The sequence below is a fragment of the Stenella coeruleoalba genome (assembly GCF_951394435.1).
Source record: "Stenella coeruleoalba genome assembly, chromosome: 17".
NCBI classification, from domain to species: Eukaryota; Metazoa; Chordata; class Mammalia; order Artiodactyla; family Delphinidae; genus Stenella; species Stenella coeruleoalba.
Window position 1 is genome coordinate 27,269,126 of NC_137163.1, and position 27,282 is coordinate 27,296,407.

Consider the following 27,282-nt stretch of genomic DNA (forward strand, 5'->3'; position numbering starts at 1 on the left):
TCTACTCAGGCTGCAGTGTAAATATTACTCAAATACCTCAGAACTTCTTCGGCTTGCCAGGCCGCATCTTCTTCTTCTTCCCATGCATTGGTATTTTCCTGCCAGGTATCCAAGTCACCTAATTCAGGCTACAATAAAACAAAACAAAGCAAAATTACAATGGTCAAGAGCCATCCTTTTTCCACTCAGTGGTCAAGACAGTATTTTTGTTTAAAAGAATTTATTATTTATTTATTTATTTATTTATTTTTTGGCTGTGTTGGGTCTTCATTGCTGTGCGCGCGGCTTTCTTAGTTGCAGTGAGCGGGGACCACTCATTGTTGCGATGCGTGGGCTTCTCATTGTGGTGACTTCTCCTGTTGCGAAGCACGGGCTCTAGGTGCGTGGGCTTCAGTAGTTGTTGCTCGCGGGCTCTACAGCACAGGCTCAGCAGTTGTGGTGCACGGGCTTAGCTGCTCTGTGGCATGTGAGATTTTCCCGGACCAGGGCTCGAACCCATGTGCCCTGCATTGGGAGGCGGATTCCTAACCACTGCGCAACCAGGGAAGCCCAAGAAGAGTATCTTTTAAAGCATAACTCAGACCTTGTCATTGCCCTGTATCTTCTCCACTTTCTTAACACATCCTATATAGGCTCAAATGATTGCCCCTGGTTTGCCTGGAACTGAGGGATTTCCTGAGACGCATGACCTTCCATACTCAACAGTCCTGGAAAGTCCAGGTTTCTTCCTATTTTATGTTTTAAACGATACTCCTTTTATATTAACTTTTCTTTTTTTGCCTACTTTAGTTTGGAATAGACAAGAATAGAACATTTGTTCTCTCTGTTATCTCTCTTTTCAATAAGAAGAAGGAGTGGGGGGTGGAGGAAAGAGAAGAGACAGACTGATCCCAGGCTGGATTAGAGATGCTTGACTGGACTACTCTGTGTTGGGGAGATGAACTGGAAGAACCAACGTCTCCAAACTAGCATAGTCATCTCCATTTAAGCACAAGTAATTTTCTAGATTGTTCAGTGGCAGTTACTGTCTGGGTCCCAGGGAAAAATGACAAGTCAGGCAAAATTTACTATTTATTGGAGTACTTCTATATCGTGCTTCCTTTTGCCTGTCTTACTTGATACCATCAGGCTGGCCACACTACCTTCTACTATTCCCCAGGCCAGACCTCTAAACGTTCACTTTTTCCTTCCACAAACAATGAAAATGCTCATTCTAGAATGTTTAGTTGGTGGGGAAATAATTACATGCATAAAATAACTGGCACCAAGCTGTGAACAGATTTATTATATTCTCTTTTGAGCACTTAGACCTAAAACCGAAATAAAAAGTGTTGAATTTTCTGCTCTTAACCATAAATGAGATACAATCCACTGTTAAAAAATTTTTTTTAAAAATTTCTGATTGTATGTTTAATGTAAATTTCTAAAAGTAAACTGGCTAAATCAAAGAAAAGGATTTTCAAAGTCACTGAATGACTCTCTTGAAAAGTTATACCAACTTATTCTCCTGACAGCAGTAGGTGGAAGTCTTGTTTCCTTGCATTTTTGTCAATACGAGTAGGTAACTGCCTTCTTTTCTATCTTTGCTAATATGTTAAGATTTTAAATGGTGTCTTGTTAATTTACTTTGAATTTCTTTGAGAACTAATAAGATCAAACTTTTCTTCATGTTATCAGGTATGTCTATTTCTTATTTGTAAATTTATCCATTTTTCCACTGAGGTGTTTGACTTTTAGTGTATAAAACATTTAGATACAAAAAAGGTGAAATGACTATGACCATAAAAAAAAGAGTAACTGATCCTTTAGTAGAGACGGTCTTCGAAGTAAAGAAGAAGTTTTAATTAACAGATTTGCTACATTAAAAACTAAATACATCTGCCCATTAAAAACATCCAAACTAAATTATAAAGCCGATAATAAAGTGAAAATTGTAAACGATGACAGAAAAGAGTTAATATCCTTAGTATAAAAAGAGCTATCACAGAATTAGGAATTCTGTGGATTCCTAATCCACAGAAACTATGAGATAAAAAAAATATTTATTGTTGTTCAAGCCACTAAGTGTGGGGTTGTTATACAACAATGGATAACTAATGTAATCAAGCAGTCAATAATTACTAATCAATAATTAATCAATCAAAACATATTTAAAAGCTAGGGTCTGGGGAGGGGTCTGGACAGTGGTGTGTTTTAAAAAGTTCAAAGGGACAATCATCGACAAGAAGACACTGGAACTCACCAAAAAAGATACCCCACATCCAAAGACAAAGGAGAAGTCACAATGAGACGGTAGGAGGGGCGCAATCACAGTAAAATCAAATCCCGTAACTGCTGGGTGGGTGACTCACAGACTGAAGAACACTTATACCACAGAAGTCCACCCACTGGAGTGAAGGTTCTGAGCCCCACGTCAGGCTTCCCAACCTGGGGGTCCGGCAATGGGAGAAGGAACTCCTAGAGAATCAGACTTTGAAGACTAGTGGGATCTGATTGCAGGACTTTGACAGGACTGGGGGAAACAGAGACTGCACTCTAGGAGGGCACACACAAAGTAGTGTGTGCATCGGGACACAGGGGAAGGAGCAGTGAACCCAGGGGAGACTGAACCAGACCTACCTGCTAGTGTTGGAGGGTCTCCTGCAGAGGTGGCGGGAGGCTGTGTGTCACCGTGGGGACAAGGACACTGGCAGCAGAAGTTCTGGGAAGTACTCCTTGGCGTGAACCCTCCAAGAGTCTGTCATTAGCTCCACCAAAGAGCCCAGGTAGGCTCCAGTGTTGGGTTGCCTCAGGCCAAAAAACCAACAGGGAGGGAACCCAGCCACACCCTTCAACAGTCAAGTGGATTAAAGTTTTACTGAGCTCTGCCCACCAGAGCAACAGTCAGCTCTACCCACCACCAGTCCCTCCCATCAAAAAACTTACACAAGCCTCTTAGATAGCCTCATCCACCAGAGGGCAGACAGCAGAAGCAAGAAGAACTACAATCCTGCAGCCTGTGGAACAAAAACACATTCACAGAGAGACAAGATGAAAAGGCAGAGGGCTATGTATCAGATGAAGGAACAAGATAAACCCCCAGAAAAATGACTAAATGAAGTGGAGATAGGCAACCTTCCAGAAAAAGGATTCAGAAAAATGATAGTGAAGATGATCCAGGACCTCGGAAAAAGAATGGAGGCAAAGATCGAGAAGGTGCAAGAAATGTTTAACAAAGACCTAGAAGAATTAAAGAACAAACAAACAGAGATGAACAATACAATAACTGAAATGAAAACTACACTAGAAGGAATCAATAGCAGAATAACTGAGGCAGAAGAACCAATAAGTGACCTGGAAGACAGAATGATGGAATTCACTGCTGTGGAACAGAATAAAGAAAAGAGAATGAAAAGAGATGATGACAGCCTAAGAGACCTCTGGGACAACATTAAACGCAACAACATTCGCATTATAGGGTTCCCAGAAGGAGAAGAGAGAGAGAAAGGACCAAAGAAAATATTTGAAGAGATTATAGTCGAAAACTTCCCTAACATGGGAAAGGAAATAGACACCCAAGTCCAGGAAGCCCAGAGAGTCCCATACAGGATAAACCAAAGGAGAAGCACACCAAGACACATAGTAAGCAAATTGGCAAAAATTAAAGACAAAGAAAAATTATTGCAAGCAGCAAGGGAAAAATGACAAAATAACCTACAAGGGAACTCCCATAAGGTTAACAGCTGATTTCTCAGCAGAAATTCTACAAGCCAGAAGGGAGTGGCATGATATACTTAAAGTGATGAAAGGGAAGAACCTACAACCAAGATTACTCTACCTGGCAAGGATCTCATTCAGATTCGATGGAGAAATCAAAAGCTTTACAGACAAGCAAAAGCTAAGAGAATTCAGCACCACCAAACCAGCTCTACAACAAATGCTAAAGGAACTTCTCTAAGTGGGAAACACAAAAGAAGAAAAGGACCTACAAAAACAAACCCAAAACAATTAAGAAAATGGTCATAGGAACATACATATCGATAATTACCTTAAATGTGAATGGATTAAATGCTCCAACCAAAAGACACAGGCTTGCTGAATGGATACAAAAACAAGACCCATCTATATTTTGTCTACAAGAGACCCACTTCAGACCTAGGGACACATACAGACTGAAAGTGAGGGGATGGAAAAAGATATTCCATGCAAATGGAAATCAAAAGAAAGCTGGAGTAACAATACTCATATCAGATAAAATAGACATTAAAATAAAGAATGTTACAAGAGACAAGGAAGAACACTACATAATGATCGAAGGATCAATCCAAGAAGAAGATATAACAATTATAAATATATATGCAGCCAACATAGGAGCACCTCAATATATAAGGCAACTGCTAACAGCTATTAAAGAGGAAATCGACAGTAACACAATAATAGTGGGGGTCTTAAACACTTCACTTACACCAATGGACAGATCATCCAAAATGAAAATAAATAAGGAAACAGAAGCTTTTAATGACACAACAGACCAGATAGATTTAATTGATATTTATAGGACATTCCATCCAAAAATAGCAGATTACACTTTCTTCTCAAGTGCACATGGGATTCTCCAGGATAGATCACATCTTGGGTCACAAATCAAGCCTCAGAAAATTTAAGAAAATTGAAATCATATCAAGCATCTTTTCTGACCACAACACTATGAGATTAGAAATGAATTACAGGGGAAAAAATGTAAAAAAACGCAAACACATGGAGGCTAAACAATACGTTACTAAATAACCAAGAGGTCACTGAAGAAATCAAAGAGAAAATCAAAAAATACCTAGAGACAAATGACAATGAAAACACGACAATCCAAAACCTATGGGATGCAGCAAAAGCAGTTCTAAGAGGGAAGTTTATACCTATACAAGTCTACCTCAAGAAACAAGAAAAATCTCAAATAAACAATCTAACCTTACACCTAAAGGAACTAGAGAAAGAAGAACAAACAAAACCCAAAGTGAGCAGAAGGAAAGAAATCATAAAGATCGGAGCAGAAATAAATGAAATAGAAACAAAGAAAACAATAGCAAAGATCAATAAAACTAAAAGCTGATTCTTTGAGAAGATAAACAAAATTGATAAACCATTAGCCAGACTCATCAAGAAAAAGAGGGAGAGGATTCAAATCAATAAAATTAGAAAGGAAAAAGGAGAAGTTACAACAGACACCACTGAAATACAAAGCATCCCAAGAGACTACTACAAGCAACTGTATGCCAATAAAATGGACAACCTGGAAGAAATGGACAAATTCTTAGAAAGGTATAACCTTCCAAGACTGAACCAGGAAGAAATAGAAAATACAAACAGACCAATCACAAGTAATGAAATGGAAACTGTGATTAAAAATCTTCCAACAGGGCTTCCCTGGTGGCACAGTGGTTGAGAGTCCGCCTGCCGATGCAGGGGACATGGGTTCATGCCCCAGCCCGGGAAGATCCCACAAGGCACAGAGTGGCTGGGCCCACGAGCCATGGCTGCTGAGCCTGCGCCTCCAGAGCCTGTGCTCTGCAATGGGAGAGGCCACAACAGTGAGAGGCCCGCGTGCCGCAAAAAAAAAAAAAAAAAAAAAGTCTTCCAACAAACAAAAGTCCAGGACCAGATGGCTTCACAAGTGAATTCTATCAAACATTTAGAGAAAATCTAACACCCATCTTTCTCAAACTCTTCCAAAAAATTGCAGAGGAAGGAACATTCCCAAACTCATTTTATGAGGCCACCATCATCACCCTGATACCAAAACCAGACAAAGATACTAAAAAGAAAGAAAATTACAGACCAATATCACAGATGAATACAGATGCAAAAATCCTCAACAAAATACCAGCAAACAGAATCCAAGAACACATTAAAAGGATCATACACCATGATCAAGAGTGATTTATCCAAGGGATGTAAGGATTCTTCAATATACACAAAGCAATCAATGTGATACACCATATTAACAAATTGCAGAATAAAAACCATATGATCAACTCAATAGACGCAGAAAAAGCTTTTGACAAAATTCAACACCCATTTATGATTAAAACTCTCCAGAAAGTGGGTATAGAGGGAACCTACCTCAACATAATAAAGGCCATATACGACAAACCCACAGCAAACATCATTCTCAATGGTGAAAAACTGAAAGCATTTCCTCTAAGATCAGGAACAAGACAAGGATGCCCACTCTCACCACTATTATTCAACATAGTTTTGGAAGTCCTACCACGGCAATCAGAGAAGAAAAAGAAATAAAAGGAATACAAATTGGAAAAGAAGTAAAACTGTCACTGTTTGCAGATGACATGATAGTATACATGGAGAATCCTAAAAATGCCACCAGAAAACTACTAGAGCTAATCAATGAATCTGATAAAGTTGCAGGATACAAAATTAATGCACAGAAATCTCTTGCATTCCTATACACTAATGATGAAAAATCTGAAAGAGAAATTAAAGAAACACTCCCATTTACCATTGCAACAAAAAGAATAAAATACCTAGGAATAAACCTACCTAGGGAGACAAAAGACCTGTATGCAGAAAACTATAAGACACTGAGGAAAGAAATTAAAGATGATACCAACAGATGGAGAGATATACCATGTTCTTGGATTGGAAGAATCAATACTGTGAAAATGACTATACTACCCAATCTACAGATTCAATGCAAACTCAATCAAATTACCAATGGCATTTTTTACAGAACTAGAACAAAACATCTTAAAATTTGTATGGAGACACAAAAGATGCCGAATAGCTAAAGCGGTCTTGAGAGAAAAAAACGGAGCTGGAGGAATCAGACTCCCTGACTTCTGAGTATACTACAAAACTACAGTAATCAAGACAATATGGTACTGGCACAAAAACAGAAACGTAGATCAATGGAACAAGATAGAAAGCCTAGAGATAAACCCAGGCACATATGGTCAACTAATCTTTTACAGAGGAGGCAAGGATATACAATGCAGAAAAGACAGTCTCTTCAATAAGTGGTGCTGGGAAAACTGGACAGCTACATGTAAAAGAATGAAATTAGAACACTCCCTAACACCATACACAAAAATAAACTGAAAATGGATTTGAGACCTAAATGTAAGACCAGACACTATAAAACTCTTAGAGGAAAACATAGGAAGAACACTCTTTGACATAAATCACAGCAAGATCTTTTTTGATCCACCTCCTAGAGTAATGGAAATAAAAACAAAAATAAACAAATGGGACCTAATGAAACTTCAAAGCTTTTGCACAGCAAAGGAAACCATAAACAACACCAAAGGATAACCTTCAAAATGGGAGAAAATATTTGCAAACAAATCAACGGACAAAGGATTAATCTCCAAGATATATAAACAGTTCATGTAGCTCAATATTAAAGAAACAAACAACCCAATCCAAAAATGGGCAGAAGACCTAAATAGACATTTCTCCAAAGAAGACATACAGATGCCCAAGAGGCACATGAAAAGCTGCTCAACCTCACTAATTATTTGAGAAATGCAAATCAAAACTACAATGAGGTATCACCTCACACTAGTTAGAATGGGCATCATCAGAAAATCTACAAACAACAAATGCTAGAGAGGATGTGGAGAAAAGGGAACCCTCTTGCACTGTTGGTGGGAATGTAAATTGATACAGCCACTATGGAGAACATTATGGAGGTTCCTTAAAAAACTAAAAATAGAATACCATATGATCCAGCAATCCCACTACTGGGCATATACCCAGAGAAAACCATAATTCAAAAAGACACATGCACCCCAATGTTCATTGCAGTACTATTTACAATAGCCAGGTCATGGAAGCAACCTAAATGCCCATCGACAGACGAATGGATAAAGAAGTAGTGGCACATATATACAATGGAATATTACTCAGCCATAAAAAGGAACAAAATTGAGTCATTTGTTGAGACGTGGATGGAACTAGAGACTGTCACACAGAGTGAAGTAAGTCAGAAAGAGAAAAACAAATATCGTATATTAATGCATGCATGTGGAACCTAGAAAAATGGTACAGATGAACCGGTTTGCAGGGCAGAAGTTGAGACACAGATGTAGAGAACAAACGTATGGACACCAAGGGGGGAAAGCCGTGGGGGGCTGGGGATGGTGGTGTGCTGAATTGGGTGATTGTGATTGACATGTACACACTGATGTGTATAAAATTGGTGACTAATAAGAACCTGCTGCATAAAAAAATAAATAAAATTAAATTTAAAAATTTTTTTAAAAAAAGGGCTTCCATGGTGGCACAGTGGTTAAGAATCTGCCTGCCAACGCATGGGACACAGGTTCGTGCCCTGGTCCAGGAAGATCCCACATGCCGCGGAGCAACTAAGTCCGTGCACCACAACTACTGAACCTGCGCTCTAGAGCCCACAAGCCACAACTACTGAGCCCACTTGTCACAACTACTGAAGCGTCCGTGCTTAGAGCCTGTGCTCCGTAACAAGAGAAGCCACCGCAATGAGAAGCCTGCGCACCGCAACGAAGAGTAGCCCTCACTCACCATAACCAGAGAAAGCCTGCGCACAGCAACGAAGACCCAACACAGCCAAAAATAAATAAATTTATTAAAAACAAAAACTAATACTAAATTTTCTTTGGGTTATTTGTATGGAAATATATTAATATAAATGTTTCAGACATTACATGAAATTCCTAAAAATCTTATATGTACTGGTAGAATGTTATAAGTCATAATCCTAGTTATTACTTTAAAATGTATATCTCAGAAATAACTAAATTTCCTTGTCAATTGTATTATCATGAACTTTCATCAAAGCTTTAACCGTGGTCATTTTTAAGTCTTCTGTCATTTACAGACAGTTCTGGGTGTACTCTGATGCTTTTGCAAAACTGTTCCTATAAACGGGTTTCATCTTCAAGGAATTCATGGAAGAGACTGACAAGTACAGGCTTCTGGCAACTGACTATACTGCTGAACTGAATGAATAAGCATTTTCAGAACTCTAATGGAAAACTGATGAATTCATAAAAGTGCTAACAAAAGATCAAGATGAAAAAAAATTAATTACATGGGACTGAGTGAACTGATGAGGATGATTTTAATTTTTGTGACTATTTGAATAAAACAAAAAAACCCAAAAAACCAATATCTACTTACATAAGCAGATTGAACATTAAGCAAGATGCAAGAATTTAATATTTTTCTTTCCTAAATGCAAAGTAATGGTTTGTGTTTGAGATGTACACTTATTGGTAATCTGGCTATCGTTTTATATATTTAGTCACTGCTTTTTATATCGCAGTTCTAAGGAAAGCTTTTAGTCTAGAAAGTACTATATATATACTTTTGAGTACCTTCGACTTCCATTTCAGACTCCTCATATTCCAAATGTGAACTTGTCTTAATCAGTTGGAAAGAATGTAGAGATTTATGGAGCTAATTTAAGAAATAGAGCACTTCTACTGAGAAAAGAGTTTTCTCATATCAACACCAGATAAAAAAATGACTTAGTTTGATATAAGAATTTCAGTCATTTATAGGAGAGTTTCCACAATGATTTTTCCCTTTAATTTGTTTCAAATAAATTAAATGTGACATCTCTGTATCAACAAAAAAAAAAAGAAAAAAAAAGTTCAAAGTTGATTCTGATAGCCTCCAAGGTTGAAAATCACAGCTATATACTTTCCTCACTACTTTTGTCCATAGAAGTGTTGTATTTAAGTCAAATCTATTTTAAGTTAAACCACACTTTAAATGTAAATATACTCTACTAGGGAAACAATTCATAACTTACTTAAAAATAACCTGCTATTAAGGTTAAATTTTAGTGGTAATCTCTTTAAAGGTCATATTTTTTTCACACACACACACACACACACACACACACACACACACACACACACACACTGTATTTTATTTTTACAAGAGATAAATAAACTGACACCAAGCATTGCAAATGGATGACCACAACAAAAGCAACGACTGCAATTAACAAACACTCACACTCACACTATGTCACAATATTGACATTCAGTCCAGTAATCCTCCACTGTAACAGGTCCTTTACTTTACAGTGAAAATTGATTTGTATATCTTTTGCCTCTGAGTCCTTGTGGGATTTTTTTATTTTTATTCAAACAGAAAGTCACAAAAATTATAATCATCCTCATCAGTTCACTCAGTCCCATGTAATTTTTTTTTCATCTTGATCTTTTGTTAGCACTTTTATGAATTCATCAGTTTTCCATTAGAGTTCTGAAAATGCTTATTCATTCAGTTCAGCAGTATAGGCAGTTACCAGAAACCTGTACTTGTCAGAGTCTTTTCCATGAATTCCTTGAAGATGAAACCCTTTTATTGGAACATTTTTGCGAAAGCATCAGAGTACACCCAGAACTGTCTGTAAATGACAAAAGACTTAAAAATGTAAAGGTCATATTTTTCAATAACATTTTTGTCTCTATCTTTTATGTGTACAATGGACCCTGATCTTCATATCTGATATAATTTATAATCTCATAAAAGGACAGGATTGGTAACCTCTCTTGATCTGCTACACCTGTTTCAAAGTCATACAAATACAAATACTATGTTCAATTCATTTTAATTTTTTTCTTCTTTTAAGAAAATAGAAATGAAAAAAAAGCTCTTGCCTAGATACCATTAGCATACTTACAGATTGATGAATAAAAGGCATATCTTGTGTAGCTGCTAGTCTACTAGAGAAACCTGTGCTACCATCTGGGATGCCAAAATTTAATGGTTCTCTCTTCTTAATAATGATCTGAAAGATTAATCGAAAGAGAATTATAGGAACATTTTACACATCACTATATAAACACAGACAAATTAACTGACCAAAGCATTTTATAATTATTTAAAATATGTCCTACCTTTCTTCTTTTAAAATTTACAATGTAAAAAAATTTTTTTTAAAGTCTATATAGAGCACCAAAATTCTTAGGCAATTGTCACACAAATCAGTTGCATACTAAGAAAAACTATATTTCACTTTTTTCTAAAACAATAAATTTTCCTCTTCCTCTTTCCTCTTTCCCTACTTTCCCTGGACCCCCCAAAATATAATTAGGCATTTTTAGTCACTGTATTAAACAAGAACATGTATCATATCCTACCAGAAGTATAACCAGTACTCTAAGCATGTGGGTATCTATGAATACATTAACTCTTTCAGGCCAGTAGTATTAGTTTTGTAGCTTAAAAGTATTTTCATTCTAACTAATTTATTTAGGTACTATTGCAATATACTGAGTTCCTATTAAGAGCCGCAAAATAGACTTTCAAAATAAAAGGTACTCATCTACTAAGAAATTCACTTAAAACTCCTTGAAAAATATACAACTTAATGCATTTGGACAACTCAACAAAAACAACTATGATTACAGCATGTAAATGTTATCAGCCTTGAAAATCTAAAAATAAATATACAGATGAAACTGGCTGGAAGGTAGAAGAGGGTGAAAAACCCTATTAGAGAATTGTGGAATAAAGAATGTCCTCATTTTATAAGTATATTTATAAAAAATATTTTCTATGCTTGATTGAACAATGGAACTTTAAGTATTTTTTTCTTTTGAAAACAGCAGGATGACTGATGAGGTAGATTGGAATAAAAACATTACCGTATTTGAAAAGGGGGTAAGAGGGTATGAAATAAACCCCCGTTTACCATAGTATGCAGTCAGTGGACAATATCTGTGATTGGTAAATCAAGACATAGCAATATAAGAATACTATATACAGATATGATGAAAAATGCTAGAAGCCCAAACAGAAAAAGTTATGGGTGGCTGCTTTTAGAAAGTAGAACTGGTATGAAGAATGATGGGGCAGAAGTCTATTGATTTTCTTTTTTTTGTTTTGTTTTGTTTTGCGGTACGCGGGCCTCTCACCATTGTGGCCTCTCCTGTTGCGGAGCACAGGCTCCGCGGCCATGGCTCATGGGCCCAGCCACTCCGCGGCATATGGGATCTTCCCGGACCGGGGCACGAAGTGTGTCCCCAGCGTCGGCAGGCGGACTCTCAACCACTGCACCACCAGGGAAGCCCTATTGCTTTTCATTATAAGCTCTTCTATATTCTTTGATTTAAAAACAATTTTCAGGGACTTTCCTGGTGGCACAGTGCTTAGGAATCTGCCTGCCAATGCAGGGGACATGGGTTCGAGCCCTGGTCCAGGAAGATCCCACATGCCACAGAGCAACTAAGCCCGTGTGCCACAACTACTGAAGCCCGTGCGCCTAGAGCCAATGCTACGCAACAAGAGAAGCCACTGCAATGAGAAGCCCGTGCACCGCAATGAAGAGGAGTTCTGGCTCGCCGCAACTAAGAAAGCCGGCGCACAGCAACAAAGACCCAACGAAGAAAGAAAGGAAAGAAAGGAAAGAAAGAAAGAAACAAAGAAAGAAAGATATTTAAAAACAACTTTCAAATGTACATGTACTATTTTGATAAAAAGAAAGGAAAATACTCAGCCATTGTTCTTTTTCTAATAATTCCCTGCATCTTTAAGTGATTGTCCATGTATAACTATATAACTCAAAAGGGATAAAATAAAGTGTGGATGACTACACAAACCCACAACAATTACACTAAGTTCTCAGAGCCTTGCATCAGTTTGATAATGGTTATAAACAATGGAAACTACTTATCAGTTTGTAGACATCACTAAACTGTGAACTAACCTTTTAAGGTTAGAACTGTATCTTAATCAGCTTAGTCTCCATAGCAGAGACTGGAGTCTAGAATCTGACATACAGTAGGATTTCTATAAATGCTTAGACACAATTTTAAAAGACTTGGGGGTACAATTTACTAGATCTGTGTCCAGGTCACTTGAATATATAAGCTTCTTTAACATGACAGAAAACACAACTGCTAATTAGAAATAGGCTTTCTAACAAATACCAATTATACTAATTTTAATTATAGGAATCTGAAGAGTGGTTTAATAGTTTTATCTCCAAAAGCACAAATCTTTAACATACTTTCTGGGTTTTCCTTATAGTTGGTGTCATGTCCTTAAAATAGTCAGGTTCCAGTTGTTCTAAAGCATTTTGCTGTGTTGCAACATTCCCATTCCCTCCTTCAATCTTTACACTTGTGGGTGCATCTTCATCCCAGGAAGTCCACTCTTCAACATCTGTCTAAATTTAATTCATCATTTATTAGAAAAATGAGCTTTCTAAAACATTGGTTATTCAAACTTTTTTGACCAATGGGAAAATACAAATTTTATACCACATACCAAAACTAGATGAAAAGTTTAAAAGAAATATTCTATGAGTTGGACATTCTGTTCTACCCATTAAAAAAATACAAACAACAAAACAAAAGAAAATTTTTTTGCTTTAAAAATTGAACTGACATTAAAACTACAGCCCACAGAAGGAGACTTGGAACTTGCAATCTAACCTCAACCAGGTTTATTGCCTGATAAAATAATAAATAATAACATTCTTTATAGTATTTAAATAAGATAGAGTCCCAAACATAATATTCAACATAACCGTGAAGTAACCTGCAAATGAACAATGAAGAAATCTCAACTTGAATGGAAAAAGTCAATCAACAGACACAAACCCCAAGATGATATAAATGTTGGAATTACCTAAGACTTTAAAATAGTTATTATAAAAATGCTTCAATAAGCAATAACAAACACTCTTAAAACCAATAAAAAAATGAAATCCTCAGCAAAGAAACAGAAAATAAAAATTTTAGAATAAAAAAATTTAATAACAACAATAAAAATCCTGACCCTGACTACCAAATTAATTTCACGACATACTAATGGTCGGCAATCCAGTTTGAAAAATATGGTTCTGGAACACTTATTCAACATTCAAAAAAAAAATTACCTGCTTAGGAACGGATGAATAATCAACTGTAGTTGGCAAAGTTATTTGGTCTCCACTTAATTTCCGTCCTCTGCCAGATCTAAAACAAAAATGAAATAATTTATTTCAAGAAACTACCAAAACAAGCATGGGCAAAAGCACTGCGGACAGTAACTTAAGGCTTATAAGAGAAGGTCTTTTTCAATTTTTGAATTATTTATTTTAATAATTAACAATTGTTAAGATATGAAAAGAAAAATTTGTTAAGATATGAAAAGAAAAGGCATGTATCAAATATCTTTTAAATATTTTAGAAGTACTGGACAGGATAACCCAACAGCTTTTTGGCTTAGGATTCAGAATTATAGTCAAACTCAGGAAGAATATAAAGCCAAAAACAAAAACACAAACTGATTTCAAACCATGCTCCTAAGAGTACTGTGAATTCTGTAAGTGAAGCTCTCAGATACCTATGCTATTTTAACCAGGGTGGCCTGGCTTTTGCTTTACATAGTTGGTTTCTCATTAAGATTACTATTAAACTATTACGAAGTTTGAAAATCACTGGGTTGAACTATAAACTGTACCCAAGTTTTAAGGATTAGTGGGAAAAGTACTATATTAAAGAAGGTAAGTATTGTCACAGAGTTGTTAAGAGCATGGGCTATGGAATCTGTGTAAACCATGGTTTTCAATGTTACTTCTATTAATTATGAATCTAGTTAGAATTACCTATCTCTCGGCCTGAGTATCCTCATCTGTAAAAGGCAGGTATTCAAACCTACCTTTGCAAGGTTGTTGTAAGGATTTAACTGACATTTAAAATAGCTAGACACTAGACTGTGCCTGCTTTTTAATAACACATTAAAAAATGGTAGCTATTATAAATGATTAGTCACTTGCTTCATTTCAAATAATCTATGAAGCATCTGCTTAGAACTAGTTGGTAAAGTCAGCTAAGTTTAGAAATCATACTTTGTTTAAAGGATGAAGAAAAAAAGTAATACAGTCTACTACTAAATTTATGATGTAAACCTGGTATTTTAGAACATATGATCTAGGTTCTTTCTGACAAGAAAAGCTTATTCTAACAAAGGGTCAGTTTTCTTTAAAACTGAATATACAATCAATCCTGAACATATTTACGTTGACAAGAGAAGTTCATAGTGACAACAAAAATGTCCTTAATATTTTTAAATCAAATGCAGTATCTTATACTAAAAGTAATCTATATTCAACAAAAGTTTTAGAAAATAACAGATGCAAAGAGAAAAGCACCTATAATTTATCACCACTGTTAACACAACTACTTCTTTTTAACCTCCAGCCTCCTGGCATTAATATCCACACTCATCCTGCTTTAACCTAGTTTTTTTCTGGCTATGCTATTTCTAACAATAAATTCAATGCCACTTAATCTTCAGAGTTTTAGTAGTTATAAAATGGCCATTTAGCTTGAGATTACATTTCCTAGCCTCCCTTGCAGCTAGGTGGCTAAGCTCTGGATAATAGGCTGTGAACAGAATTGTGTGTAACTTCTAAATCATATCCACTAAAAAAAAGAGCTGATTGCCCTCCATTTCCTCTTTTATTCTATGCTGCTCTTACTGTGTCGGTACTTTTTTCACAGTACTTCTAGGCCAAAAGAAATACCTAACAATTCCACTGATTAAGTAGTTAGGCCCAAACAATTTAATACTTATGTATGTCCTGTCTGCTTAGTAGCCATTAGAAAAAAATACATATGAATTTAAAGAAAAAATAATATGTTGATTTCACTCTTTAATAACCACAATTACTTATTAATGGAATGTGTGTGCCTGTTGGATACTGCACAGCTCCTCAAGCCTTGGACTCACCCTTATTTTCTGTTCCATATTAATTTTGGTTTAGTACTTGCTTTTAATTACAACCTAGCTTTGCCAAGATAGGTTACCCAAAATACAAGTAAACAAAAACTTATCTCAAATATTCAAGAACATCATCAAAACATACTGCAGGATCTAATGTTGCAAATGTGAACTACCTTGAGCCAACAGTTTGTTTAGTGTTTAATAGACACTATCACATTCATTGTGTTTTGTTGGAAAATCTGAAGTATCCTACAGTACCCCATGAGTGTAATGCAAGCCCTGAAGTACCTTGGCATACAGTTTAGGAACTATAGCTCTAGGGCCCGGCAGTATGACAAAATAGAAGGAATCTGAGTCTCTGAATGACTTACTGAAGCAGAAGGACTTATCTACCCTGGACTACCTGTACATTCTGGAATATTATTTAAGAGACAAAAAAAAAAATCTATTCTGTTTGGGGTTTCTCTGTTAAAGTTTTTTGGTTTTTTTTTTAACAGAAAAAGAACACTCATAATGTAATATGTAAAGAAATACCCATGGGGGCTTCCCTCGTGGCGCAGTGGTTAAGAATCTGCCTGCCAATGCAGGGGACAGGGGCTTGAGCCCTGGTTCCGGATGATCCCACATGCCGCAGAGCAATTAAGTCCGTGTGCCACAACTACTGAGCCTGCGCTCTAGAGCCTGCAAGCCACAACTACTGAAGCCCGCATGCCTAGAGCCTGTGCTCTGCAACGGGAGAGGCCACTGCAATGAGTGGCCCGTGCACCACAAAGAAGAGTAGTCCCCGCTCGCCGCAACTGGAGAAAGCCTGCACACAGCAACAAAGACCCAATGCAGCCAAAAATAAATTAAAAAAAAAAAAAAAAAGAAATACCTATGCCTAATTCCACTTAACCATCTTAAAATATCCTGATAATAAAACAATTATGTACATAAAAACTTTCTGATGATTACAACAATGAAAGTTAGTTTGTTTATCTCTGAAATTCTATAGTACTAGGAATGTTATTTTAATGGAAGATGTAAGAATTTGAAAGAGAAGAACTGAACCTCTACTTTCTAGATCTGAAAAAATATATAAAAATCTGAAAAAAATATAAAAAATACTAGAGATTAATAAATGAATATTGCAATCAAGATATTTAGCTTAAATATAGTATGTCCTGCCTTTTTGTAGTTATGAAGGTATCTAAAATCAGCAAGAAGATAACCAGGTCAATTTGAACATAAAATTTCTTTACCTGCATATTAATCTCTTTAGGAATGAGAATACTGTTGCTAGGCAGGTACAAACTTTAAATAACCGAAACTGTGTGATAGCCATGGTGGGAATCAAAACCTGTGGAAAAAAGCACAAAAATAAATGCATTAAGGTGATTTCATAAGCTATACTCAAGTTCTGAAGTCAACCTGAAAAGTCCTACTATGAACTGTAAAAATCAGACATATTTTTTACTTTCCTTTAGAAAGTACAAATATAACACAGTAAATTTAAAAATTAAAATGTAAATCATATTGACAAGAAAGTTTTGAAGAGTTTTGAATAGTTGGGAGGAAAAAAAACCTTTTCAAACTACTCTCAGAATGTTTTTTTAAATTGTACTTAAATCATCTATTTACAACTTATTTATAATTTTTCTATTAAAAATGAAAAATCAAAAAAGTATAAAACAGTATATACTGAGTCTTCTGTACCTTTTGAAATTTGAATCATATGAACATATTAATACTATTCAAAATATATAAAACTTTTAACTTCTAGATAGATACATTTTATCATACCCATTTTGTAGATGAGGAAATTAAGACAGGTCAAATAACTTATGGGCACATAGCTAATAAACTGGAAGTGAACTATAGAGATCATCTAGTCCAGTAGTTCACACATATTTAAAGAAATAATGATAACTGGGCCCACCCCTAGTAAATCAATTAAATCATATTCTCTGAGGGGTAAAGTCCAGTTATAGCTAATAAGCCAACAGAGAAGATAGAAAATACTCAATAGAAAAGGTAGTAGAAAACAAGGTAAAGGGGAACAAATATTAGATGGAACAACAAATAGCAAGAGGATAGAATTAAACCCAACTGGAGCAATAATCTCGTTAAATGCAAATTTAAAGCCAGAGATTGTTAGATAGGATGCAAAAAATGTACTTTAAGTATAAAAACACAAATAGGTTAAAAGCAAAAGGATGACGGAAAAATATACCATGCTAACACTAATTAAAAGAAAGTTAAATTGACTATTTCAATGTCAGAGAGTAGATTTTTAGCGAAAATAATATTAGCAGACATAAAAATGTTCATTTCATAGTGATAAAGGGGTCAGTTAATCAAAAGTACATAAGAACCCAAAACACATGTCCCTAATAACAAATTATGCCAATATCATAAAAGAGAGGTGACATTACTAGAGAGTCTACAAATATGAAGAGTATATTGAGAAAGTATTATAACTTTATGCCTATACTTGACAAGATGAAATGGACAAATTCCTTGAAAGAAACAAGTTATGAAAGCACAGCAAGAAAAAACAGATAACCTGAAAATCTCTGTATTTATTAAAGAAATTGAATTTGTAGTTAAAAATCCCCCAAGCCCAGATGACTTCATGAATGAATTCTATCAAATACTTAAGAAGTAATACCAATTCTACACACAGTGCCAGAAAACTGAAGGAGAGGGATTTTTTATCAACTCACTCTTTGAGGCTACCATTACACTGACACTAATCTAGACCAAAGACATTATCAGAAAAGAAAACTAGAGACCAGTATCTTATGAACAGACACAAAACTCCTTAAAAACAACCAACTAGGAATAGAAGGGAACTTTCTCAACCTGACCAAGGACATCTATGAAAAACCCATAGTAACATGAGACTTAATGGTGAAAAACTGGACACTTCCCACCTAAGATTATGAACAACATAAGCACATCTGCTTTTGTCACTTCTGCTTAATACCGTAGCAGAGGTTCTGGCCAGTGCAATCAAGCAAGAAAAGGAAATAAAAGGCATTCAGACTGGAAAGGAAGAAGTAAAATTGTATCTATAGTCTATCTAGAAAATTCAATGGAATCTATAATCAACTGTATTTTTATGTTAGCAACAAATGATCACAAACTAAAATTTTTAAAAATTATAAGAGTACAGAAAATATAAAGTACTTAGGGAGAAATCTAATGAAAGACTTATGTATCAGAAACTATAAAACATTGATGAGAGAAATTAAAAGACCCTTATTAACTTAAAGATCTTTCATGGCTCAAAGACTTGATACTGTTAAGATATCAAATCTCCCTAAATTGAACTACAGATTCAGTGAAATCCCAATCAAAATCTCAGCAAGCTTTTTTCTCTAAAATTTGATAAGCTAATTCTAAAATTCATATAGAAACGTAAAGGACCTATAATGGTCAAAACAATGTTGAAAAAAAATCAAAGCAGAAGGGCTAATACTACCTGATTTCAAGATTCATTACAAAGCTACAGTAATCAAAATGATGTGGTACTGGAGTCAAGACTGATAAATAGATCAATGGAACAGAATGGAAGGTATAGAAATAGACCCACAAAATATGAACAACTGAAATTTATGAACATGTGAAGGCCATTCAGTGGAGAAGGGACAGTCTTTCTGACTAATAGTGCTAGAAAAACTGGATACCCATATGCCAAAAAAAGTCACCCAAACCCCAAAACCTTCAATCCATATTTCACACCATTTACAAAAAGTACTCAAAATGGACCACAGATATAAATATAAAACCTAAAACTAGGACTTCCCTGGTGGCACAGTGGTTAAGAATCTGCCTGCCAATGAAGGGGACATGGGTTCGAGCCCTGGTCCGGGAAGCTCCCACATGCCACAGAGCAACTTAAGCCCATGCGCCACAACTACTGAGACTGTGCTCTAGAGCCTGCAAGCCACAACTACGGAGCCTGTATGCCACAACTACTGAAGCCCACGCACCTAGAGCCTGTGCTCTGCAACAAGAGAAGCCACCACAATGAGAAGCTTGAGCACCACAAAGAAGAGTAGCCCCCGCTTGCTGCACTTAGAGAAAGCTATGAGCAGCAATGAAGACCCAACGCAGACAAAAAAAACAAAAACTAAAACTACAAAACTTCTAGAAAAATAAAATTGGACAAAATCTTTGTGACCTGGGTTAGGCAAATATCTTTTTAGATACGACACCAAAAGCACAATCCATAAAAAAAAAAAAGGATAAACAGGGCTTCATCAAAATTTAAAACTTCTACAATTCAAAAACACTGTTAAGGGAATAAAAAGACAAGCCACAGACTGGAAGAAAATCTTTGCAAAGCATATATCTGATAAAGAACTTGTATCTGGAATACATAAGAACCTCTCAAAACTCAGTAAGAAAACAACTTAATTTTTAAAAAATGGGCAAAAGGTGTGAATAGACACTTCACCAAAGAAGATATACAATGGTAAATAAGTACATTGAAATAATGGTCAACATCATTAATCATCAGAGAAATGCAAATTAAAACATTTAGTGCTTGCTTTGGCAGCACATATACTAAAATTGGAACGATACAGAGATTAGCATGGTCCCTGCGCAAAGGTGACATGCAAATTCGTGAAGCGTTCCATTTTTTTTTTCATTTTGTTATACAGCAGAAACTAACACAACATTGTAAAACAATTATACTCCAATAAAGATGTTAAAAAGAAAAACACTTAAAAACCATTACACACTGTTAAAATGGCTCAAATTAAAAATACCAAGTACTGTCAAGGATGTGAAGCAACCGTAACTCTCATACACTGGTAGTGGGAAGGTAAAATGATACAGCCATTTTGGAAAACAGTTGGCAGTTTCTTACAAAGTTAAACCAACATGCAGCATATGACCCAACCATTCTACTCTTAGGAATTCACCCAAGATAAATGAAACCATACACCCATGCAAAAACGTGTTGTTTTTGAATAGCAGCTTTATTTTATTTTTAAATTTTTTTTTACTTTTGCGGTATGTGGGCCTCTCACTGTCGTGGCCCCTCCTGCTGCGGAGCACAGGCTCCGGATGCGCAGGCTCAGCAGCCATGGCTCACGGGCCTAGCCGCTCCGCGGAATGTGGGATCTTCCCGGACAGGGGCACGAACCCGTATCCCCTGCATTGGCAGGCGGACTCTCAACCACTGCGCCAGCAGGGAAGCCCAGCAGCTTTATTTTTAATAGCTCCAAACTGGAAACAACCCAAATGTACATCAACAGGTGAATGGATAAACAAATTGTGGTATATACATATAATAGAACACTACTCAACAATAAAAAAGAATGAACTACTACTGCAAGCAATAGCATGGATATATCTCAAAATAATTAAGCTGAATGAAAAGAAGCCAGACAAAAAAAGAATATATACTATATGATCCCATTTATTAAAAAAAAAAAGCTCTAGAAAATACAAACAAATCTCTAGTGACAGAAAATAGATCAGTGGTGCCTTGAGATGGGGCAGGAAGGGGTGAGAAGGATGGAGTACAAAGGAGCATGAGTACTGGAGGTACTGGATATACTTACTATTTTGATTGTGGTAATGGTTTCACAGGAGTGTATATATTAATCAAAACTGATAAAATTTTACATTTAAAAAATGTGCAGTTCATTTTGTGTCAACTGTAGCTCAAAAATCTAGTAAAAACAATCTAATAAGACATTAAAAAAACAGTATTATGTCATGAGTTTTCAGATTCTGATGAGAATCTTAAAAGAAGTCATTAAGACCATTATTTTATATTGATTAGTTGCAACTATGGAGAGCCAATTTTCGGTAGGAAACTAAGTCAATTAGTGACAAGAAACATATTACAGAATTTCTCTAGGAATGGAACTCTGATTTCACAGTAGCATTTCAACATACCATAATAGCTAACTCTTACTCTAATACAAGCTTTCTTAGTGCTTTACATGTAATAACTCGTTTAATGCTCAGAACAACCCTATGAAGGACTGGAGGTAAGTACTATTTTATTCCTATTTTAGATAGGGAAACCAAGGCACAGAGTGCTTAAGGAAGCTGCCCGAAGACACAGAGCTGTTAAGTTACAAAAGTGAAATCTGAACCCAGGTAGTCTAATGATTGAGTCCTAAAAGATCACACTCATACTGCCTCCCTATGATTAAATCAAAAGATATGATTTATATAAAAGAAATGCTAAGGAACTGGGAACTAGTTAAAGCCGTGGCAACAACAGGACAAAAAAAATTCTCAAAAATGGCAAAACAGGTATCATTTTGCTAGCCTTTTAAACATGGTCATTATTTCCAAATATTTCTTTACACATTTTAGTCACCTATACCATACCTGTACTACATATATTATCCTAACAATCAGTAATTTAAATATTTCTTAAAATGAGTTTTGGCATAAGTTAGAGTTAAATATATTAAGTAACCATAAGTTTCCTCATTCAGAGACTCAAAATAAATACACAAGAGGTAAAAGGAAACTAAAATTTGTTAATTCATGAGAGATGGCTATTTTTCCAGTATAGAGGTAGAGTAGATCACATGTTAAATCAAGTCACAAGAAATTACAGGTATGTATACACACACACACACACACACACACACACACACACACAGAGGAATGGTTTCTGACAATGGAATTTTATGTTTTAGCTTTTCCTTGCCTTTCATCTGTCAAAGGAGGAAAATTACTGAGTAAGCATTTAGAATCATGATTCTTATGTTGGGGTAATTTGAATATATCAATGTATCATCCAACTTCTTAGCTTTCTCAACCAGCAGACTTAAGATACACTGAAGTTAACTTTTCTGTTCAAGGTGAGGCAAAAACCAATAACAAAGTCACAACTAAAACTTATCCTACTCCTAGGCCATCAGTAGAAAGTTTCCAAGCAATCATTATAGTCGGTTAACACCAATATTTGGAGTAGAGTGATTCCATAAAACAAAAAAAGAAAACATAATTTAATATTTTTTTCCAAAATAAGAAAACATCAACAGTATATTTGGACTTCAGTTCTATACATATTTACTTAAAAGGGAATAAAATGTAACTTAAGTAATAATGATCATGGAGCCAAATTAAAAAGATAGCTGTATGTTCCATCTACGCAAAACTGAGATGCTGACTTTTATTTTAAAATTATCTTATATGGATATAAGATAAGCAATGAAATTTAAAATATAACGTAAATATTTAAATCTCCCTGGATAAATATACCATCACTGTACTAATATGCTATTTTAAAAAGTATTTCAAGTGGATTAAAGGAGAGAGCACTGCTTTGCTTTCAATTACTATATATGAGCAATAACCTCCTAAAGTCTTGAAAAGAGCATGTAATAATTTTCTCAACTAGTAAGATATTACACTGACTGGTTAAAAATTACATAATAAAAGATGGTGTTCACCTCTGATTGGGGGGGGTGGTATAGAAGCATGAGGGAACTAAGGTCTGTATCTCAATTTGAGTGGTGGCAACACCAGTTTATTTTACTGTATACACTGCTTGTGTATTATACCTTGATATGAAAGTTCAAAACAAAACAAAAATAATAAAAGCGAAACAAAACCAGAAAGCAAGGAAAATGCAGTTAACTCTTGCAGTACCTGATCCTAAACTGCTCCGTAGAGCCACTATTGCCAATCCCTTCTAAAGAAAGGCAAAACACTTTCTACTTCTAGGGTTAGAAGGGTGTAAAGGGCAAGTAGACTCTTTTCAGTAAGAAGAGTTCCAAAAGGCTCCCTTAGCAATGCTCATGCATTTTGTACATGTGCAAGTTGTATCGCCATATGCGTTGAATGATTTTCTGAATGCCTGTGCCTGGAGTTGGCCTACTAACTGAGAGGATGAAAAGAACGTGACTCTAAAATAAACTGAACGAAGAAAATATTAACAATTTCACTGTTCAAGTAACTAAAATATTTCTGTCAAAAACATCCCCAAACAGCAATTTAAAAGGATTAAAAAAATGCAACGTTTTTGACTCCTCCTTTCTCTTATCCCCTTACATGCAAACTGCCAAAAAGCCCTAATTCCATTTCCTAATACTATCCATATTCTTCCCTATTTCCACTGCAATCTCCCTAGCATAAGCCTTTATTATTTCTTGCTGAACTATTGCAAAGTCTTTTTAATTGCAGGATTTTTCTCTTACTGCACCTATATTTTCTATTTTGTACCATAGTTATTTCTATATACTGTATTCATCCTGTACAATCCTTCCCATGAGAATCTTATTCATCTGTTACCTCCAGTTACTACTTGCAAAATAAGACGTGAAAGAAAGGTTTGATTGCTTCAGTACGAGCAGAATGATGTGAACAATTAAGGTGATGAAAAAAAGCTTCATTTTAAAGCTAATTTGTCAAAAATAAAACTCTCAACCAAACTCTCAAAGCACACTTCCCTAAATGAAGATTTAGCCTAAATTTTCAGAAAAATTATAAACAAAAAAAGAGCTAGGAAAGAGACCGTAGAGCATGGGGCATTAGGGAGAAAAGGGGAAAGAGTTGAGGAGATACTCTATCAGGATGTTTTGAAGGGAGAAGACATTTAATATTTAAGGACTGGGGAAAAGAGTCGGTCTCAGGATTTACATGAATGAAGAGTTGAGAATAAGTTTCATATAAAGGCTTGGTAACGACGGTCATCGCTCTGCCACAAATATTGCTGTGTGTCATTGTTCAATAAGTATTTGTCAAATTGAATGACTTTAATGGTAACTAAAAATAAAATTTAAAGTTTTGTTCCAATAGTAAATCAGAAAGTGGGACTATTATTGACACCAGAATAGAATTCTCTCCCTAGCAATTAAGAATATCCTCATTCTGTGGAAAAGTTGCTTTTGTGATTAATAAAAGAGAAAAACTAATATTCACTGACTAGCTACTATGTGCCAAGCACTACTTAAGTATTATCTCACCATAAAACCATCTTATGAGATAGATATTATTGCTCTCTTTTCATAGAATTGAAGCAGAGAGTAAGCTCATGTTTCCATGTTCCCACACCCAATGATCTAGATTCAAATCTAGGTCTATTTAATTCAAAAGCCAAGAATACCTCACTAATAATAAGCATTTTTAGTAATTCAGTGATGGTATTATAATTTCCAAGATAAATTTTCCAACCAATTGCAACTGAAATGGGGGAAAATGCAATCATGTTAACCATCAAGTAATACTTTCGATTTTATCAATTACACTGACTTGAAGGCAGGAATCAGTTCTTTGGGACCCATATTTACTTAATGTTCCAATTCATTTCTCTGTGTGTGTGTGTGTGTGTGTGTGTGTGTGTGTGTGTGTGTATCACACACACGTATATTTAGCACCTACTATGTAACAGATACTACCCCGGGTGATGGGAAACACTACTGACCCAGTACACAGAAACCCTGTGTACGCTGCTCAACTGTCACAAGCCAGTGACAATGCAAAAAACTAGGGAGGCAGGGCCCCATCAGTCTTGCTCAGTTGGTATTTCTAGGTCTTAGCCAATGCTAAGCACATTGTAGGTACTCAAATATTTGTTGAACGAAGGGAAATTATCATTCCTTGAGCACTCAATATAGTTCTAGACAATGTACCTTCTATGGCCTCACTGGAATTCTAAAGACAAACAAAGGAGGTGAGTTTCACTATTCCCATTTAACAGATGAGGTTCAACTGCTAGTGAAGTTCACATTCACTCACCCAGAAGTTAGAGACTGACCCCAAAGCCCAGGCTCTTCCCACATCACATCCCATTTAAGAAACCTCTTCTTAAATTTTACACTCATTGCCTCAGTTGATTTTTGAAACGCTCTCTAGATCACCAATCTGAGAAGTACACATCTTAAGCTACTTGCATTTTTACTCTGTCGAAATACTTTCTAGAACTGAAATATGCTAATATAATCTAATTTTAAAGTTAAAGTTTCCTTAAAAATTACTACAAAAATACAAAAACTTGAGATATAGCCGAAATAAGGTTCAGAACCATAAAGCAACCTACCCTCAGCGCTTTTGGACAAATGACATCTCTTAGGAAGTCAACAGGAGTGACAGCTTGGCTGTGTCAAGTGAAAAAGATTCACCTACAATTAAAAAAAAAATGCATTAGAAACTGAAAGATTAAATGTATCCTTCCTCCCTGTAATTCCATGTAAACTGCTGGCGAGATCTTTTCAGTAGAGTCACTATCTCACAAACTGTTAAATAAGCCAAGCCGAAATCTATGTTGGTACACACTAAACAAGTCACTAATTGCTGTATTTCTAAAACTATATTTTTGAATGTTTTTAATACCAAAATTTGAAACACCATATAATCTAGTACAGTACAGAATATCCTCAAATTAAGTTTGTAAATCTCTGAAGTAGGTTAAGGTATATCACAAGGCTCCAAAAATAAAACCACCTGACCTCACTTAAATTTGAAAAACCAAAGTTCGGTAGCGGCAAGAGAAGGGGAACTAGAAGTAGAACGTGAGAGCGGGCGAACACTGGACCATCTAAGGCAACTCAAAGTCAGGCCCTCAAATACCACTGAGGCTCTTACAAAGGCAGAGTAAAGTCTCCTGAAAGGCTCAAAAGGAACGAGTTTCATAACTAAAATGTTTTAACTTCAGATTACCCACTTGAAATTGTCTGATAAAAAAAATCATACCCACTGTACAGATGCGAAAACCAACAGGAGCGTTTTCAGGTTGCACAATCCGACGCCATATGTACGGCGTTTGGTGAAAACGCTCTCAATTGCTCCAAGTGGGTGCCAAGTGGACTGGGACTTGGATTTTAGAAAAATCTGCTTGGTAAGGAGCAAGGCCTGTAGAGGAAGGGCAGGAAGAACGGGCAAATTTCCCTGTGGGGGACGAATCTGGGGACCCGGGAATGCCGGCTGGAGCCCCGCAGCACGGTCTCCCACGCGTGAGCCCGCATGGTGAGGGCTGCACGCCCGGGGGCCGCTCCGGGTCGCGGTTCCCTCACCCCAGAGGTCAGCCTGACCCGGAAACAGTACCATAGAGTGGCAGTCGGCCTCGGTGGGGGGAAACCGGGTGGAGGGCCGAAAAGGAAGGTGGGAGGGCGGGAAGTGCGGGGCAGAGACGAGGGCTAACTGGGGAAGGGCAGAGGACACCCCCCCCCCGCCAAGACCCGGGTCCGGATCGGAATGGGGGTGGGGGAGGGAAGCCCCTCGAGGGCGCGCGAGCCGCACACACTCACCTGCCCCTCCCCCTCCCCGCCCGCCCGGCGGAGGCTCCGAGCTGCCGCGGGCTGCGCGCGCACACAGGGCGCGCGCACGCGCGCTGCCGGTCGCTTCCTCGAGCTTGCGCTCCGCCGGTTCAGTCCCAGCCCCGCTCATTCAAAGCCGGGCGCGCGCTCCGTCTCAGCCGCCGCTGCCGCCGCGCAGCTGCCATAGTCGCCCCCTGGTCGGGAAACCCTCCCCCAGTCCCACCTCCTGCCTCTCCTTAGCCCTCGAAGGCGGCTCTCAGTAGTCCCAAACTCTTGTTTCCGCACCCCGCCCCAGGTCCTGTCTGGCCCAATAGGCGAGAGGCTGCGGGTCCGGCGTCGGGGCTGAGAG

The 27,282-nt window shown here is 36.7% G+C and overlaps 1 protein-coding gene across 2 annotated transcripts in view; it reads right to left on the bottom strand.

The window, feature by feature from the left end:
- EBAG9 (estrogen receptor binding site associated antigen 9) overlaps positions 1–26,410 on the bottom strand; it is a 30,777-nt gene extending 4,367 nt beyond the window's left edge. The window contains exons 1-7 of one of the 2 annotated variants that reach the window (XM_079901266.1): positions 26,371–26,410; positions 25,718–25,799; positions 16,950–17,047; positions 13,877–13,955; positions 13,004–13,162; positions 10,673–10,780; positions 37–128 (exon numbers count right to left, since the gene is read on the bottom strand). In XM_079901266.1, coding sequence (XP_079757392.1) covers positions 37–128; positions 10,673–10,780; positions 13,004–13,162; positions 13,877–13,955; positions 16,950–17,032 — 521 coding nt within the window. In that variant the 5' untranslated portion in view covers positions 17,033–17,047; positions 25,718–25,799; positions 26,371–26,410. Of the gene's footprint in view, positions 1–36; positions 129–10,672; positions 10,781–13,003; positions 13,163–13,876; positions 13,956–16,949; positions 17,048–25,717; positions 26,104–26,370 lie in introns of those variants that run through there. The other variant, XM_079901267.1, reaches the window with a different exon arrangement.
- Positions 26,411–27,282: the final 872 nt, after the last annotated feature.